The sequence below is a fragment of the Salmo salar genome, chromosome 22, assembly GCF_965601325.2.
Source record: "Salmo salar chromosome 22, fSalSal1, whole genome shotgun sequence".
NCBI classification, from domain to species: domain Eukaryota; kingdom Metazoa; phylum Chordata; class Actinopteri; order Salmoniformes; family Salmonidae; genus Salmo; species Salmo salar.
The window spans coordinates 24032522-24051547 of NC_138312.1; the positions used below are offsets into that span (position 1 = coordinate 24032522).

General features: G+C 43.4%; 1 protein-coding gene across 1 annotated transcript in view; it reads left to right on the forward strand.

Moving 5' to 3' along the window:
• Positions 1–389: 389 nt before the first annotated feature.
• Positions 390–19026, forward strand: part of magi2 (membrane associated guanylate kinase, WW and PDZ domain containing 2) — a gene marked incomplete at its 3' end in the record, with an annotated part of 129041 nt that continues 110404 nt past the window's right edge. Inside the window, 1 exon segment of the mRNA NM_001173864.1 lies at positions 390–1268. Coding sequence (NP_001167335.1) covers positions 962–1268 — 307 coding nt within the window.

The window sequence follows — 19026 nt, forward strand, 5'->3', positions numbered from 1 at the left end:
ATTATACACTATTATACAGTTGAGTTATGTAGGCTACTATTATATAAGCCTGCTAAAAGTGACCCACTATACTGTGTATGCAAGACTTTTCAGTGTTCATTCTGCTACAATACACCGAAGGATGGAGCCTGCCGAAAAGGTTGAGTTCTACGGCGCGCAGTGACATCTGGGCGTTTCGGGATTCGCGCATCTCGCTTGGTGCTACCACCGTGCCAGGTGTGTTTAAACCTGTGGCGAGGGATGGGGTCGCGGTTGTCACTACATCAAAATGCGTAGGATCCGAACTACGACCTGGAACGATAATAAATTACCATTAAGTGAATGATGCGATAGAAAACGGCTCGTGTCGTCGTTATCTGTTAGTCTAGTTACAGGTATAAAGGCACTCTCGTTGACGCACTGAACGGTTTACGATTCTAAATCTCCGAGCAGATTTGTCTCTCACGCAGTATGGTGAGGTGAGTGGATACCTTGTTTTGACAACTTCCAGCCAAAGGTTTAGGAAATAAGAAAAAAACATCCTTTGATAGGGTGATGAGGAGGCTAACACGCATTGATGCATTCATTTAGACATTGTATTGCTTTCTTGTTTATTGTTTTACGCACATAGAACATTCGGAGTTTTTCAACGGACATACTTTCAGTAGCACAGCCAGCTACTGGATGGCTCGTACTGATTTTTATTGACAGTGGTGCTACTCCAGGATTACTGTGGTTTATTCCTGGACAATATTACATTTATTTACACATTACCGGGAATACCTCATCCATGACAGGCTGGCTCCCTAAAGTGAATGATCAATTATAACAGAGAAATGAAACTCCGACCAGAGCCAGGGAATGACTCGAGATTAGAAATCTTTGTTCGACCATATTTGCTCCTGCTTTAGTGCTTGTGAAACAAAGCAAAATCAAACAGACAATTTCAGATCAGTGACAGACAACATCAAAAGGATACAATATGTCCAGAACGCTGAAAAAGAAGAAACATTGGTCCAGCAAAGTGCAGGAGTGTGCCGTGTCATGGGGAAGCCTCGGAGAATTCGGAAATGTGGTGGAGGTGTTGGGGGGTGCCGAACACGGAGAGTTCCCTTACTTGGGCCAGATGAAGTTGGATGTAATGGTGTGCCACGTCGGGAGAATGCCGTATTTTGGGGACGTTTTGTTGGAGATCAACGGAACCCCCATCAGTGGACTTACAAACCGCGACACGCATGCAGTCATTCGCCACTTTCGGGAGCCCATTCGTTTGAAGACTGTCAAACCAGGTGCGCCCTCGTTTTCCTCTAACTTTTGTGCCATTTTACATCAAGTATTTGAGAAACAAAATTGGCCTCGCTTGACTCAGAGAATGAATGTGCATACTTATAGTGCAAGGATATTAAACAGCTTATTCTAGCTACCCTGCAATAACACAATGTGAAGTGTAGTGCCCTTTGTTGAATGTGTTGTAGTGTCTTTGTTGAATGACTACACAAGAATCATGTGGAGGAGTCAGTGTCCATCACTTGCTGGGGCTCATCACATACCCCATTCGGCTTTGGGCGTTGGTCAAGTCTGATTTAATGTTCTTATGCCCTCAGAGAAATCCCCTCTGTATTGTGTTATTGATAAATGCCAATGCCACTCATATTGCTGGTTGTGATGTGAGTGGCATGGCAAGTAATTTGACAGATGCACATCTGCCATTGATATGACATGACCTCAAACAGTGATGTGTCTGTCATTTAACACCCTCCACGGACATGGTCCTTACCTCACCTCTGCCTCTTAAGGGCTATATGCTGGTTTCATGAGTTCCTTTCTTATGATCCTATTGGATCCCTGGTTTCTGCAGTCTGTATGCATTCTGAGGAGTAGGGCCTCACGGGTCAGCCAGGCTGGAAGGTTGGCTGTCTGTTTATCTGGTACAGTGGAAGGGGATGACTCGCTTGTTGTTGCATATTTGAACTGGAATATCTAAACAACATCTGAGACTGGAAAGGTTGCAGTAGCATCTGAGTCTTAGGCCTCCAGGCCAGTCGCCCTGAAGATCAGCTATGTTTGGGAGAGTGAGTGTGTGTGAGTGTGTGTGTGTGTGTGTGTGTGTGTGTCCACTGCACGACTTAGAGCTCCTCGCACCACGCTCACTAACCAAGGATGATTAATAAAGGGCATGGGAGGGAGAAGGAATCAGCTCAGCCTTTGGATCTAGGCTCAACTCCCACACTATGCTGTTATTGTTCTTAAGCTTGTAGTGATGGCAATATTCCTCATCACCTTCTACTTCAAATTCATCCATCACCAGCAGCAACAACAACGACCTGAGTTAACTCTTTACCAGTCCGTGAATTGTAACAGTCATACATATGACGGGTCACAGTGAGGGCTTGAACTATCTTGTGGAGGCTCTTCCTTAGAAATGTACTTGCTGCCTTAAAGGTCAAAACCCTCATAATAAACAGCTTTTTGTATGATATGTATATGTAATTATATGCTATAATAGTATGTGTGTGTGTGTACACTCGCGCCGTGCGCCTGTGTGTTTTGACTTTGCGCACGTAGATGCACACATATGCGCACACAGTGTTTCCTGCACGGTAAGCTCATGTTTAATTCACACCTCTTGCATTATTGAGGCAGTGAGTGTTACTGCCTCCACGCTGATAGGGGGCGGTGGGGTACAGGGTGGTGTGGTGGCGATGGGCCTGGAGGATCAGCTGTTACCAGGAAGTTGTGGCATAGCACTAATGGTTGGTGGGAGAGGGGAGAGCAGAGGGAGCTGACAGAGATTGGTGCACTAGATGTTCTACTGCTGCTGTTCCCAGGATCCTCTACTCTCTCTCCCCTGGAACCTGGAGCTGGTGGACTTCTTTTATCTGCTGACAGCTGAGAGGAAGAGCTAGGAGGAGGAGGAGTTGGGAGTGTGGTATGAATCACTTTTGTGTGGGAACACCTCTGAGTATGAATTAGGCTGTTTGAGAAGGGTTGAAACCTAAGGAACCTGCCTACATGTTGGTTAAAGTAGCTACTGTAGTAGGACAAAGCAGTGCTGGAAAACATTGGTAGAGCATGGGTGAAGACAGGCCTTGTTAGGCCTTGTGGTGCATCATGTGGAGGACTGTGACTAAGGAGGCATTGTGAGAGGACTGGGGGAGTCTCCATGGAAGTTGTAGTCATGGCGCTAAAGAAGGGCTCAGCCTGCTTCTACTATTTAATGCATCATCTACACCAATGAGCTGCCATAAGGCATCCCTCACACACATGTAACCCACTTTGTTATGTAAAAATGCACAGAGAGCCAAAGGCTAGAACCTATGTTAGGTGGCATGTGTGCCAGTGGAGGCTGCTGAGGGGAGGACTGGCTCATAATAATGGCTGGAAAGGAGCGAATGGAATGGCATCAAACACATGGAAACCATGGGTGTTTCTAAATATGCATACTACCGTGCTCCACACTCTCATGCTCCAAGTGCATTCTCCGACAACTTTCTCTTGAGGACGTTCTTGTGAGGACAAGAGTGTGAAGAACGCATAAAACATTACATTTGAGAAGGACTCACACTCCCCCTACTGTATTATCTCAGGCTTCACCTCCCCACCTAGCCAGGACAATAGCAGCAATAGACAAAACAAGAGATACACAAAGCAAACATTTTACTTCATAATTATCAGCTAGATATGTTAATTGTAATAATCTAGCTCTCAAGCTAGTTAGACAAAAATGACCTAAAACTAATGTGATGCAAGGTAGATGTACATTTTTCGTGGCTAGCTAGCCAGGTAGCCCTATTAACAAATGGACTTACCTATTCTTTGAACCATCTTCCAGGACAATGGCAATAAAGATATACAGTGGCAAGAAAAATTATGTCAACCCTTTGGAATCACCTGGATTTCTGCATAAATTGGCCATCAAATTTGATCTGATCTTCATCTAAGTCACAACAATAGACAAACACAGTGTGCTTAAACTAATAACACGCAAATTATTGTATTTTTCCTGTCTATATTGAATACATCATTTAAACATTCACAGTGTAGGTTGGAAAAAGTATGTGAACCCCTAGGCTAATGACTTGTCCAAAAGCTAATTGGAGTCAGGAGTCAGCTAACCTGGAGTCCAATCAATGAGACAAGATTGGAGATGTTGGTTAGAGCTGCCCTGCCCTATAAAAAACACTCACAACATTTGAGTTTGCTATTCACAAGAAGCATTGCCTGATGTGAACCATTCCTCGAACAAAAGAGATCTCAGAAGACCTAAGATTAAGAATTGTTGACTTGCATAAAGCTGGAAAGGGTTACAAAAGTATCTCTAAAAGCCCTGATGTTCATCAGTCCACGGTAAGACAAATTGTCTACAAATAGAGAAAGTTCAGCACTGTTGCTACTCTCCCTAGGAGTGGCCGTCCTGCAAAGATGACTGCAAGAGCACAGCGCAGAATGCTCAATGAGGTTAAGAAGAATCCTAGAGTGTCAGCTAAAGACTTACTGAAATCTCTGGAATCAAATCAAATCATCAAATCAAATGTATTTATAAAGCCCTTCTTAACAAAGTGCTATACAGAAACCCAGCCTAAAACCCCAAACAGCAAGCAATGCAAGTGTAGAAGCACGGTGGCTAGGCAATACTCCATAGAAAGGCCAGAACCTAGGAAGAAACCAATAGAGAAACCAGGCTCTGAGGGGTGGCCAGTCCTCTTCTGGCTGTGCCTGGTGGAGATTATAACAGAACATGGCCAAGATGTTCAAATGTTCATAGATGACCAGCAGGGTCAAATAATAATAATCACAGTGGTTGTCGAGGGTGCAACAGGTCAGCACATCAGGAGTAAATGTCAGTTGGCTTTTCATAGCCGATCATTCAGAGTATCTCTACCGCTTCTGCTGTCTCTAGAGAGTTGAAAACAGCAAGTCTGGGACAGGTAGCACGTCCAGTGAACAGGTCAGGTTTCATAGCCACAGGCAGAACAGTTGAAACTGGAGCAGCAGCACGGCCAGGTGGACTGGGGACAGCAAGGAGTCATCAGGCCAGGTAGTCCTGATGGAACATGCTAACATCTCTGTTGACGAGTCTACGATACGTAAAACACTAAACAAGAATGGTGTTCATGGGAGGACACCACGGAAGAAGCCACTGCTGTACAAACAAAAACATTGTTGAACGTCTGAAGTTTGCAAAAGTGCACCTGGATGTTCCACAGTGCTATTGGCAAAATATTCTGTGGACAGATGAAACTACAGTTGAGTTGTTTGGAAGGAACACACAACACTATGTGTGGAGAAAAAGGCACAGCACACCAACATCAAAACCTCATCCCAACTGTAAAGTGTGGTAGAGGGAGCATCATGGTGTGGTGCTGCTTTGCTATCATCGACGGAAAAATGAATTCCCAAGTTTATCAAGACATAGCAGGATAATGTTAGGCTATCTGTCTGCCAATTGAAGCTCAACAGAAGTTGGGTGATGCAACAGGACAACGACCCAAAACAGAAGTAAATCAACAACAGAATGGCTTCAACAGAAGAAAATACGCCTTCTGGAGTGGCCCAGTCAGAGTCCTGACCTCAACCCGATTGAGATGCTATGGCATGACCTCAAGAGAGCAGTTCACACCAGGCATCCCAAGAATATTGCTGAACTGAAACAGTTTTGTAAAGAGGAATGGTCCAAAATTCCTCCTGACCGTTGTGCAGGTCTGATCCGCAACTACAGAAAACGTTTGGTTGAGGATATTGCTGCCAAAGGAGGGTCAACCAGTTATTAAATCCAAGGGTTCACATACTTTTCCCACCCTGCACTGTGAATGTTTAGACGGTGTGTTCAATAAAGACATGAAAATGTAAAATTGTTTGGTGTTATTAGTTTAAGCAGACTGTGTTTGTTTTATTGTTGTGACCTAGATGAAGATCAGATCAAATTTTATGACCAATTTATGCAGAAATACAGGTAATTCCAAAGGGTTCACATACCTTTTCTTTGCCACTGTACACAAAGCAACCGTTTTACTTCATAACTATCAGCTAGCTATATGTGAATCGTAATAATGTAGCTAACCAGATAGTGACCAAAAACTATGACCTAAAACTAATATTATGCAAGATAGATGTCAATTATTTGTGGGTATGCTAGCTAACAATTCTTTGTGGCTAGCTAACAGTAGTATCTAGCCAGTTAGCCCTATTGACTAATTATGGGCCTACGATCTACAGTACGTAGGCAGATAAACATGTCAATATTAACACGGCATTTATTTATTAATGTATCAAGATAAAATATTGTAGTCAGGCAACATATGAGATGTGAATAGGCAACATTTCATTCCGAAGTCGGAGTGTATTTTCTCTCACTTCAACTAGAATAATGGCTGCCATTGACTTCAAGAAATGTTGCATTCTTTTTTTTACGTGGTTGCATCATATTTCTTTGCATACTTTCCATTGAAGCTTGCGTCGATGTATGCTTCAAAATATGTACAAATGGATTCAAGAAGTGCCCTCCATGCTACATTTCACATAATTTGACCCTTGACGTGCTACAATTTTGCGTGCTCAGAAAATGCACGGTAGTATGCATTTTGAAAAACATCCCATGTGTTTGATGTATTTGATACCATTCCACTGATTCCGCTCCAGCCATTACCAGGAGCCTGTTCTCCCCAATTAAGGTGCTACCAACCTCCTGTGATGTGTGCTATTATTCAATAGAGAATCTATGTAATGGTGTGCATGCTGTGTCTGTCTACTGTGGGTCCCTCTAATGAGTGTGCTGAAGGCAGTGGAGCAGCCTGGCTGTCACAGCCCTCTGTCTTTCACACACGTAACCATATTTCACATTACCTGCTGATTACACCAATATAGAGGAACGTGAGTGGATCCAATCCTTATTTGTATTATCTTTTTTTTACCCTTTTTTCTCCCCAATTTCGTGGTATCCAATTGGTAGTTACAGTCTTGTCTCATCGCTGCAACTCCCGTACGGACTCGGGAGAGGCGAATGCCGAGAGCCGTGCGTCCTCCGAAACAAAACACAACCAAGCCGTAATGCTTCTTGACACAATGCCCACTTAACCCGGAAGCCAGCCACACCAATGTGTCAGAGGAAACACCATACACCTGGCGACCATGTCATTGTGCACTGCGGCCGGCCCGCCACAAGAGTTGCTAGTGCGCGATGGGACAAGGACATCCCTGCCGTTCAAACCTTCCCCTAACCCAGACGACGCTGGGCCAATTGTGCGCCGTCCCATGGGTCTCCCGGTCGCGGCCAGCTACGACAGAGCCTGGACTCAAAACCCAGAATCTCCAGTGGCACATCTAGCACTGCGATGCAGTGCCTTAGACCACTGCGCCACTTGGGAGGCCCGAGTGGATCCAATCCTGCGCCCTGTAATGGTATGCAATGGAGATGGTGGGCGTGGGTTAATCGCGCTAATGCACAACTCATATCTGGGAAGTGGCTCTCCAGTCTCGATAGAGTCCTCCTCTTGACAGGCCCTGCTTTGTCATCGGAATGAGATTTGTGTGGGTCGGTCGCTTGCCAGAAAACTCGAGAGGGAACACAAGCTGAGAGGCCCCCTGGTTAGGCAGAAACATCTGGCTCCTGCTTTAGTTGGAGAGAGAGAGCAGAGAGCTGCGCTAGTCACTCTCCCAAAATATGTCAGCAGTGGCACAGAGAACTCCAGGCAATATTGACATCGGAGAAGTAGAGCTTAGTAGCCTAGATATGTACATCAGTCAACATGATGTGAAAAGTTCCTGCAGGCCCAGTACAGTTATGTGCTTCTTGGCATCAGGATTTTGGAACGCTTTACACATTTGATAGGGCTTGTGTTGTGTTCCTAGCAGCAAGTGATGGGCCCAGTATGTCAAACTAATCCTCTACAAATAGCATGTTTGTCACATCCTCGTTCAGTCTACCACCAGCAGGCCACTAAAACTAATCACCAGCATCCGTGCAACAGAGGGACACGTGAGCCTGTCAGAAACTAAAAAGTGAGCTGCTGCTGTCGCAATGCTAGAGCATGACAATTAGTTTGTGTTTCACCATGCCCGAAGCATCCCACTCTGCTCAACCTTTCCTCATTAATGATTTTCTCTATGTATCTCTCTCATTCTTTTTCAATCTCTCTTTCTTTTCTTCTACCCCCCCCCCCCCCCCCCCCCCACACACACTTCCCCCTCCTATTTGCTTTCATCTTGGTGGTTCTGAGAGAATAAATTGCACGCTAGCAACCAGTTGTTCAGGAAAATAAGTGGTTGCCGTCTCAACGAGGAGAAGGCAAAGTAATAATAATCGCTGAATGCGTGGGATATGTTCTTCTCCTGGAGCACGACAGCCAGTCTTCTGTAGCCTACTACAATCACCATGGACACCGGAACACACAAAATACTATTCTTTAAATATCCTGGTCTTTTTGCTTTATTTTGTTACAATGTGTTTTCATGACATCACTTCCTGTTTTTGCTTATTTTTTCTGCTTCTTTTACCGTCTGCCATCAGAGCCGTAGGCAGCTGCTCAGCCCTCACTGTTGGCTCACCTAACCTTACACAGCTAGCCTACATCACAGGCCTTCCCTTATCATCTAGCTCTCAGGAGACATCATCTAAACTTCTCAGTTAAGAACAACACAGTCTCACATGCAATGGTGTGTGTGTGTGTGTGTGTGGGAGCGGTGAGGGGGGAGAGAGGGATGCACAGAACAACTGGAAAACAAACGAGCGTGAAGTCGATCCCAACCCTACTCCTAGTGCTCAATAATTAATTTAGGCAAGGAAGCTACTTTCCGTACTCTCCCCAGTGTGTGTGTGTGTGTGTGTGTGTGTGTTGCGTGGTGGTGGTATTACAGTAAATCTGTAATGTCTAAAACACATTGTAGTCCCTAGTGCTCTCATTAGTCCCACCATAATTAAATTGGTGCCGCTCTCACTCTCCAGCATTGCCTTGGAATAGAAAACATAAGGGAAAGGAGGCTTATAGTATGTTAGGATAGGCTGACAGCTACAGCTTCTACTTTAGGAATGGATGATGGCTGGAGCATCTGAGTGGGGATTGGCTCATGGTTATAGCTTCTGTGTGAAGATTTGACGGTGACTGATGGCTTGAAATACAGTGTGTGTGGATTTGCTGGAGCTGCTCCTATATGGGACTGGTTTTATTCTTAGTCACTGAAATTGAACAAAGAAACATTTCACAAAGCATCCTCCATAGAAATAAATTATGCCTATCTTTATTTGATGTAAGAATGAATTGGTTATTTTTTACAATACCATAGGTGTGATGATTGGCTGATGAACTCCTGTCCATCAGCAGCCTCTGTCAGGCACTGGGGCATAGCTGGGGCTTCTGGGATATCACAGTCCTCCAGTACCTGGGGAATTACGTGTAACAGTGACAACATAGGTCACAATGTCACTGTTTAATGAGCAATAAGAGACAGAGGAGGGAGGGATAGAGGTAGGGAGAGGGGAAAAGGTCACACAGGAATAGGATATACAGTGCATTCAAAAAGTATTCAGACGCCTTCATTTTCCCCCACATTTTGTTACGTTACAGCCTTATTCTAAAATGGATTAAATCGTTGTTCATCAATCCACACACAATGCCCCATGTTGACAAAGCAAAAACAGGTTTTTAGACATTTCTTTTTAGGTTACAGCCTTGATCTAAAATTTATTACAACAACAACTGAAATATCACATTTACATAAGTATTCAGACCCTTTACTCAGTACTTTGTTGAAGCACCTTTGGCAGTGATTACAGCCTCGAGTCTTCTTGGGTATGATGCTACAAGCTTGGCTCACCTGTATTTGGGGAGTTTCTCCAATTCTTCTCTGCAGATCCTCTCAAGCTCTGTCAGGTTGTATGGGGAGCATTGCTGCACGGCTATTTTCAGGGCTCTCCAGAGATGTTCGATCGGGTTCAAGTCTGAGCTCTGGCTGGGCTACTCAAAGACATTCAGAGACTTGTCCCGAAGCCACTCCTGCGTTGTCTTGGCTGTGTGCTTAGGGTCGTTGTCCTGTTGGAAGGTGAACCTTCGCCCCAGTCTGAGATCCTGAGTGCTCTGGAGCAGTTTTTCATCAAGGATCTCTCTGTACACTCTCTGTGCTCCGTTTATCTTTCCCTCGATCCTGACTAGTCTCCCAGTCCCTGCCGCTGAAAAACATCCCCACAGCATGATGCTGCCACCACCATGCTTCACCGTAGGGAGAGTGCCATGTTTCCTCCAGACGTGACGCTTGGCATTCAGGCCAAAGAGTTCAATCTTGGTTTCATCAGACCAGGGCATCTTGTTTCTCATGGTCTGAGAGTCCTTTAGGTGCGTTTTGGCAAACTCCAAGTTGGCTGTCTTGCATTTTATTGAGGAGTGGCTTCCGTCTGGCCACTCTACCATAAAGGCCTGATTGGTGGAGTGCTGCAGAGATGGTTGTCCTTCTGGAAAGTTCTCCACAGAGGAACTCTAGAGCTCTAGAACTCTAGAACCATCAGGTTCTTGGTCATCTCCCTGACCAAGGCCCTTCTCCCCTGATTGCTCAAACTTCTTCCATTTAAGAATGATGGAAGCCACTGTGTTCTTGGGGACCTTCAATGCTGCAGAAATGTTTTGTTACCCTTCCCCAGATCTGTGCCTCGACACAATCCTGTCTTGGAGCTCTACGGAGAATTTCTTTGACCTCATGGCTTGGTTTTTGCTCTGACATGCACTGTCAACTATGGGATCTTATATAGAGAGGTGTGTGCCTTTCCAAATCATGTCCAATCAATTGAATTTACCACAGGTAGACTCCAATCAAGTTGTAGAAACATCTCAAGGATGATCAATGGAAAAGGATGCACCTGAGCTCAATTTCGAGTCTCATAGAATTGGGTGTGCATATTTATGTAAATAAGGTATTTCTGTTATAGATTTTTTTTATACATTTGTAAACATTTATAAAAAACTGTTTTTGCTTTGTCGTTATGAAGTGTTGTGTGTAGATTGATGAGGAACTATTTTTATTTAATCAATTTTAGAATAAGCCTGTAACGTAACAAAATGTGGAAAAAGTCACGGGGTCTGAATACTTTCCCGAATGCGCTGTACCAACGGCATAATCTCACAAAATGGTTGGTTCACATAATGATTTTGGGATATTGGGAGAGAATTTTGCCAGATGTCAGTCATATAGAGAGTCCCTCTCTTTTTCTCCCTCTTTTTCAGTCAGCATAGATGGTAAGGCCAATAGCTTTTGCATTTTCCATTTCTTCTTGTCGCGACCTTGATGTATAACCACATTGCTTTGTCCTGAAGCAGTGCATTCGCTTCTAATGGAATAATTTACTGAAATATCACAATCAATCATTGTGTATTTTAGAATAAACAACATACTAAAGTGTGCTCACCAGGGCTGGTCCTCATTAGGTTGGGTTGAGAGATGTATTGTGTGTGTCATTCTGGAGTGGTGGTTGAGAGTCATAATCTGACTGGTTGTTTGCATTATTAGGGACTGGCAATACAGTTACTGACCCAAACGCTCCCGTTCATGATGGACACTATCTTTATGCAACAGTGAGCGCTAGCCGCCTTAGGAAAGACAGTCATTGACTCTCCCCTTCAGCATGGGTCAGAGATGTGAGATGCCACTAATAGCCACTACTGACTAACTACCCCAGACCAGAGTGTCACTTTTCATTCAGCAGCATTTCATATTTTGTCCTCATTGGTGTTTATCCACTGGAAGATGAACTCAGGTCACCTTTAAATCGCTCCCAGGTAATGGGCCTGGACATTTGAATTACCGTGCTCTTTTAAAAGGAACATTAGCCACCAGCTTAGGTTTCTGGCTGAAGTAAAGTTGATAGACGGCATAAACATCAGCCATGGAGAGATTGTGTGTGTGTGTGCAGTTTGATACAGCTCAGTGTTGTAATGATGATGATGATGATAGGAGGGGGGGCAGGGAGTGTAGATGGCTTTCTCAGGGTTTGTGCCAGGGCCGTGTTAAAGTTTGTGTGTCTGTGTCTGTGGGTGTGTGTATACAGGCAGGCAGCACACACATTGAGCACTAAAACAGTGTATCAGGCCAATGCCGGACACCTCAAATAGATAGTCTGTCATAGCATGAATGCCAAAGTCAGTCCCAGGTAAGGACACAATGAGCATGGTAACATGCACACAATAATGTGATTATTGTGGATAGTCAGGTTAATATAATAGTTTGTTTAAAACATTTAAATGTTCTACCACAGTGACCATGTTATTTTAGTGAAGACTATTTCATTCTGAGTTCGGACATATAAAGTTTGTATTGTGAAACTATTTTTAAGATGCATGCTTTCAGTTTTTACAAACTCACTTCACTCGTGCATAAGAGGGAAGCTTGCGCTACACGGTGCTGGCACATGTGTAGTTCAAATACATCACTGGAATGCTGATTAAGCTGTTTACATGTCCTAATCATTTGAAAGATTGCTCAGAAAACCAGGTGTTTTAATCGGCATATGCTTACTTCGATTATGACCTTACACTGATTAAGATAAGCAGAGTGAGGGCCTCCCGAGCGGCTCAGTGTTTCATAGCACTGCATCGCAGTCCTTGAGGCGTCACTACAGACCGGGGTTTGATCCCAGACAACTGGCCGTGACCGGGAATCCCATAGGGCGGCGCACATTTGGCCCAGCGTTGTTCGGTTTAGGGGAGGGTTTGGCTCATCAAGCTATAGTGACTCGGGCGCCTGCAGGTTGACTTCGGTCGTCAGTTGAACTGTGTTTCCTCTGACACATTGGTGCAGCTGGCTTCCGGATTAAGCAGGTGGGTGTTAAGGAGTGTGGTTTGGTGGGTCGTGTTTCGGAGGACGCATGACTTGACCTTCTTCTCTCCCCAACCCGTTGGGGATTTGCAGCGATTAGACAAGATCATAATTGAAATTGGGCAAAAAAGGAGGTAAAAAACAAAACATATATAGATAAGCAGAGTGAGGTGTTTACGTGTCTAATGCCATACTTGGCATTCTGCCATAATATTGAATTATTAGTGTGTATGTAAATGTACTCAATGAATGAGAGCAGTGAAGTTCTTTTTTACAAAAGGATACTACTAATAAAATGTAGTACCAAACTGTGCCCCCCATAAAGAATATCAACAGCAGAATTTCAACCTACTCTGGCGTCAGGTTCTCTGCTCTTTCTGGGCCCTGTGTCTGGCCTGGCGTCCAGACAATACCCAGGTGTTTTAATATTTGCCCACTGTGGCGACCGAAGAACAGTTGGCTTTCTGGAATCTTAATGCTGGCCAGCACCACGCTCTCAGGCCTCTTACTGGCTGCGTGTCGACGAATGCAAATGAGACATTACAGAGCCGAGATAGCAACAGCGGCAGACCCTCAGACTGACTGAAGAGCCCTTTACAGGACGACATGGGTTCCCAGAATCTTACGACCAGGAGCTCTGGGATTTTCTCTAACCCCCATAATCAACAAGATGCTCTTCTCCTCATGCCTCCCTTCAAAGTACAGCATTGGATACTCCAGCTGAATTCGTTCTTTGTACTTTGGGCTTTTCACAGTGTACTTTAGACTGAGCCACCCTAGGCAGGGCTAAGCAAAATGGCAGTCATGATTGTGTGATGGAGCTGAACAAATCCCAGATCAGAGTAGTCCAGCCACATAGTGTTTTCAGAAAGTATTCATACTCCTTGACTTATTTCACATTTGCCCATTGTTCTTTTCAAAATTCCTCAAGCTCTGTCAAATTAGTTGTTGATCATTGCTAGAGAACCATTTTCAGGTCTTGCCATAGATGTTAAAGTATATTTAAGTTAACATGCACTGTCTTCTTGGTAAGCAACTCCAGTATAGATTTGGCCTTGTGTTTTAGGTTATTGTCCTGCTAATTTAAAATTCTAAAGGTACTCGCACGTCTGAGCTATCTTTTTTTGCAGGCGCATGGTAACAGTTGAATAAAATTTGAAAAAATAAGAAACTTGCACACTGCTCTTGATAGTATCACTGCTCTTTAATAAACTTTATTTATCGGCCTCAAGGCCTTAGGCAGAAGAGCAATGATACTATCAAGAGCAGTGTGCGGGTTTCTTCTTTTTCTCAGGTTATTTCTCAGGTTTCTCCTGCTGAATGGTGAATTCATCTCCCAATGTCTGGTGGAATGTAAACTGAACCAGGTTTTCCTCTAGGATTGTGCCTGTGTTTAGCTCCATTCCATTTTTTAAAATCCTGAACGATTACAAGCATACCCATACCTAGGGCTGTGGCAGGTCACAAAATTGTCAAGCAAAAAACTGCCGGTCTCATAGTAATTGATCGTCAATTAACATAAACACATTTAGTATCTCCTGGCTTCTACACTGATGCAGACCTTTGGAACATCTACATTTTAAAAAGTCTAATAAATCCATGTAATATAGCCTACACTTTCACAATAAATCCATTATTTATTTTACACAGGTCTGAAGAAACATGATATGAAGAAAATGTAATCTATTTCAGAAGAACAGAATAGCATACTCTGAGTTGTGTCACGTTGGTAACAATGATTCGGGAGACAGGCGCAGGAATGCGTAATATTTTTATTTATTTCTTACCCGAATTACAGCGTGCCGTGTAAGAGCACAGGGACGAATACCAAACAAACACGTAACAAAAACACAGGGTTGAAACCCAAACAAAAGAGCGAGGAGTACCTTGAATAAATACACACGCGCACAATGATTAACCAACGGGACGAGACCCGAAATCAACTGCGCAATCCACAAGGTCACGAAAGCCCAAAACATACAGCACAGGTACTCACACGCACCAATGGACATTGTAACAGTAATCGACAAGACGATGTAAACCAAAGGGCACATATATACAAATACTAATCAGTGGGAATAGGGGACTGGTGTGCGTGATGAAAGTTCCAGGGGGATCCGTGACAAGTTGTCCTTATGTTAGATCCTCATCTGGCTTTGCATAATAGCTGTGGGCTACACTAGTTAATTTAGCAGACAAGATTGGCTTAGAATATTTTATATTATTTATATTATTATTTATAGTATGAAGAATATAATTTAACAAAGCTGAATAAAATAGAAAGGACATTGTCTCCAAACGATTTGAGGGAGTACCCACATGTTGAGAGGTTAACAAAGATATAGGTACTCCTATATGCTTAATTTAGAGTTATTAATGTAACTTTAGTTGTTCTACAATTGTTGGGCTATATGTTTTGATTTTAATACATTGTAAGGCTGCATAATGCTACTTTAATGATGATTTGAAAAAAGTTGCATGAAAGGCATGAGCTCTGCTTTGTTTTTTTGTGCAGGCTGTACACACTTCATCGGTCTCTCATTTACAATTTGATAATGCCTCGAATTTCCCGGCGGCAACCACTTTGTGTGGCCGTAAAGTCAGGGGTGTAAATACTTTCTGAAGGCACTGTATTACCTTTATTACCAAGGTAGCAAGGTTATTGAGAACACATTCTCTCATAACAAGCATCTACATGCAGATCAGCTTTTAGCCAAACCTGCCCCTCCCCTCTAGCTCTATGATCATGGGATTACCAAGAGCAACTAGAAAGCAATGTCCTGAGAGAACGTCTGTGTTTAAGAGGTTACATAATTTGTTGTAATCCCCATAGGCTCCCCATAGAGCCACAGACCCCATGGCAGCCATGGGGGAGAAGGGGAGGTGTGTGTGTTTGTGTGAGTGTTTGTGATATCTTCACACACACACACACACACACACACACACACACACACACACACACACACACACACACACACACACACACACACACAGACACACAGACGCTAATCAGTCCCCATATTCTTACACATGGGTCTCCACACGATACTATGTTAAACAGTTCAACTACATGCAATAACACAGCAGTGGAGCCACCTCTCTGACTGTGATCTGATTATAAACCGGTTCATATAGGGGTACTGACTCAGTGATGGAGGAACTTGTAAAGGGTGAGTAGAGGAGATGAGCATGGTTTTATAGCAGTTTTTATTGCGTAATGCGTAGTGATATGCTATAAGTAACCCATACATTTATTAACGTTAACACACCAGCCCCCCTCTCTCTGTCATAAAACAGGTCATGCCATGTCGGGTTGTGATATTCTTGAGTGAATGGCTATGAATATTCATAAGTGATGCTGCCCCTGGCCTGGCCTGTGAACACATTTGCTCAGAGTGTTCTGAGCTGTGGCTTAGTAAGGATACAGATGTAGGATCTTCATTTGACCTATATTGTCATAGCAAAATAATCCTGCAGCAACAGGATTTTAACGTTTAGTCCATAATGTTGCTTGTTCAGTGGTTAGGCTATTAGTTCGCCAAAAGTAAGCTACATGAAAAGTGCAATACTGTTACTATAACCATGTGTTAGTGTGGGTTTTCAGAGAATTTATGTAAATCACCAAACTCATCTGCATTGCCTGCGTACAGGAAAATTCTCAGCAACAAAATCGTGAACGAGTTAAGATCCTACATCTGTAGTGGTGATTTAGGCCTGACCTGGTTTGACAGGCCCGGTGGATGTATGTGTGTGTATGTGCGTGTGTCTCTCTCTTTCTCTGCCGGGGGTTGTGTACAGTAGTTGCGTGGTGCAGGTGGTGCAGCATTATGGTCTCTCTGCACCAGCTCATTACAGATACTCAGTTTTTGTTTTGACATGGTTGCCTCTTGTCCGTTTGTCAGCCTGGTTGTCCTCTTTTCTCCCTGGCTGAACTGCATGACAACTGCTGCTGCTTGGCTCCCATCATGTGACGGGGATGCTCTGCAGATGGGTGTCTGTCCAGACAACATCCATGTCATAAACCACATACCCAGCCTCGCCATGGCACGGCTGCATTTGATTTACGGTTTACTTGAGGAGAATGTTCATGTTATGTTGGAAATAGTGCCACTCAAACAATCCCTGTAGTACTGGTTATGAGAGGATTATGGAAATGCATTTACTGTCTGTTTGCAAGGTGACATTTGAACAATTAATAAACCTGAAATAACTGTCAATTATAGTTACAAGGCTGCTTACATGATGCAGCCTTCATTATTCCTTTAGTATCAGTCCATTGTGAATAATCTTATTTGTTGGGCATGTCTAGACCTGTACCGTCCCACCCATGTGAGTCATGGAGTGAGCTTTATGCCTTTCTCCTGCATTTTAAATGGAAGTGAGAATCAATCAATGGTGTTGCATTGCATGTAGTGCTGAGCGATTTGTGCTTTTTGAAGTCGGTTCGGGTTTCGATTCGATTATTAAAAAAGAATCACGGTTTTCATACATTTTTTTAGACACTAAATGCACTCTGCACTATGTGGGATGAATGCTGTAATAACACAGAATCTTAAAAAAAAAAAAAACCATGATGGTGGTGACTTCCCATTTCTGCGTATCACTTATTAACCATAAGTTATTCACATTACTTTAATAAATATTTCAGTTATTGTGTGTATTGCATATGTTTTATTTGATGAATTTTATTTAATTCTAAGTCATCATCTCTATAGAGTTCCTGCCTATACTCCCAGTCTGTAATTAGATAGAACATTGTGGCCCCGCCCGCCTGTAGGGAAAACAACCTGTGGTTACCTAGGTTAGCCCATTGGCTCACAGCAAATACTTGACCTTTTTCAAATGCAATCTTCTTGTTATCTGCTTGTTTTAGTCAATTACAAAACTACATTTAAAAAAAGTACAACACGTCTAAAGATAACTTTTCAGCATTGCCTGCTCGCAAGCGCTCTTATGTAGTATTGTAGGGCTTCCCTCATGCCCCTTTTCATTATGGTGCTAGCAGCCACATGAGCGAGTGCTAGCTAGCTACCGACCGGAACATTAAGCTTGCCAAGACCAACGCAATCAAACCAAAAAATTACCAACATTTCTGTTAATCGCTCAGCACTTAAACCCCAACATACACTTTGAAACCAGAGTATAGTCATTCTCCCATTCTCCCTGTTGCTCAGGTAGAGAGGAACCATCTCAATCTCCCTGTGGTGGAGACCTTATCCCCATGCTGCTGGAAGGCAGGAGTAAGAGGCATGATGGCATGAGGTGTCTGGAAGGCACACTAGGGTAGTGATGAATTAAGGCACTATGGGCCCTGACAGGACCCTTGCTCTGTGTGACAGCCTCAGTGACAGGGCAGGGATTACATGCTGTCACCGGCCCCCGCCATTGTACGTCTGTGGCATGCAAAGAATCTGATTCTGCATCATGCTTTTGTGTTGTTGACAAGGGAGAATGGTGTTTGATGAAAACCAGTTGGACCTGAAACAGAAATCGCATAGTACTACTGAACAAGCCTTGTGGTTATAGTGGTATTCATGGTTGAATACTTTTCCATCTACCTGACATGATTCTATTACTGATGCCTGGCATAGACGGCTTCCATTCAGCTATCGCACTTGATCTATTGTTTCCCAGCAAGGTAACCCATTGTAGATATAGCGCCTTATAAACCTTGTTTACTTTTTGCTGATGGTATGTTTGGTCATAGCATGTCCCTCCTAAGTGAGTGATGTCAGGCAGCCATGACAGCCTTTTCCTCTCTGACTTGAAGGACATATTGCCATTCAGTTCATATGTCTGATGGAGGTGTTAAAGCTGCAATATGTAACTTTTTGGGCAACCCGACCAAATTCACATTGAAATGTGTGTTATAGATGGGTCATTCTCATTGAAAGCAAGTCTAAGAGGCAGTACATCTGTTCTATTTCCTTTACTTTTGGGTTTGTACACCAGCCTCAAACAACTGAAATGTTATATTTTTGGTTATGGAAAATATATTTCACAGCGGTTTAGGTGGTACATTGATTCTCTACACTATACTTGCTTGTTTTGTCACATAAACTGCAATTAGGTCCACTATTGGGATTTTAGCAACCAGGAAATTGCAGAAATGATTTCTGCATTGTGCATCTTTAACATAACTATATTCATAAGTTAGAGTGCTTCAAATCTTCCCTATAGACACAAACTCTAACCTGACACTACTGTACACTGCATTCGGAAAGTATTCAGACCCTTTTACTTTTTCCACAT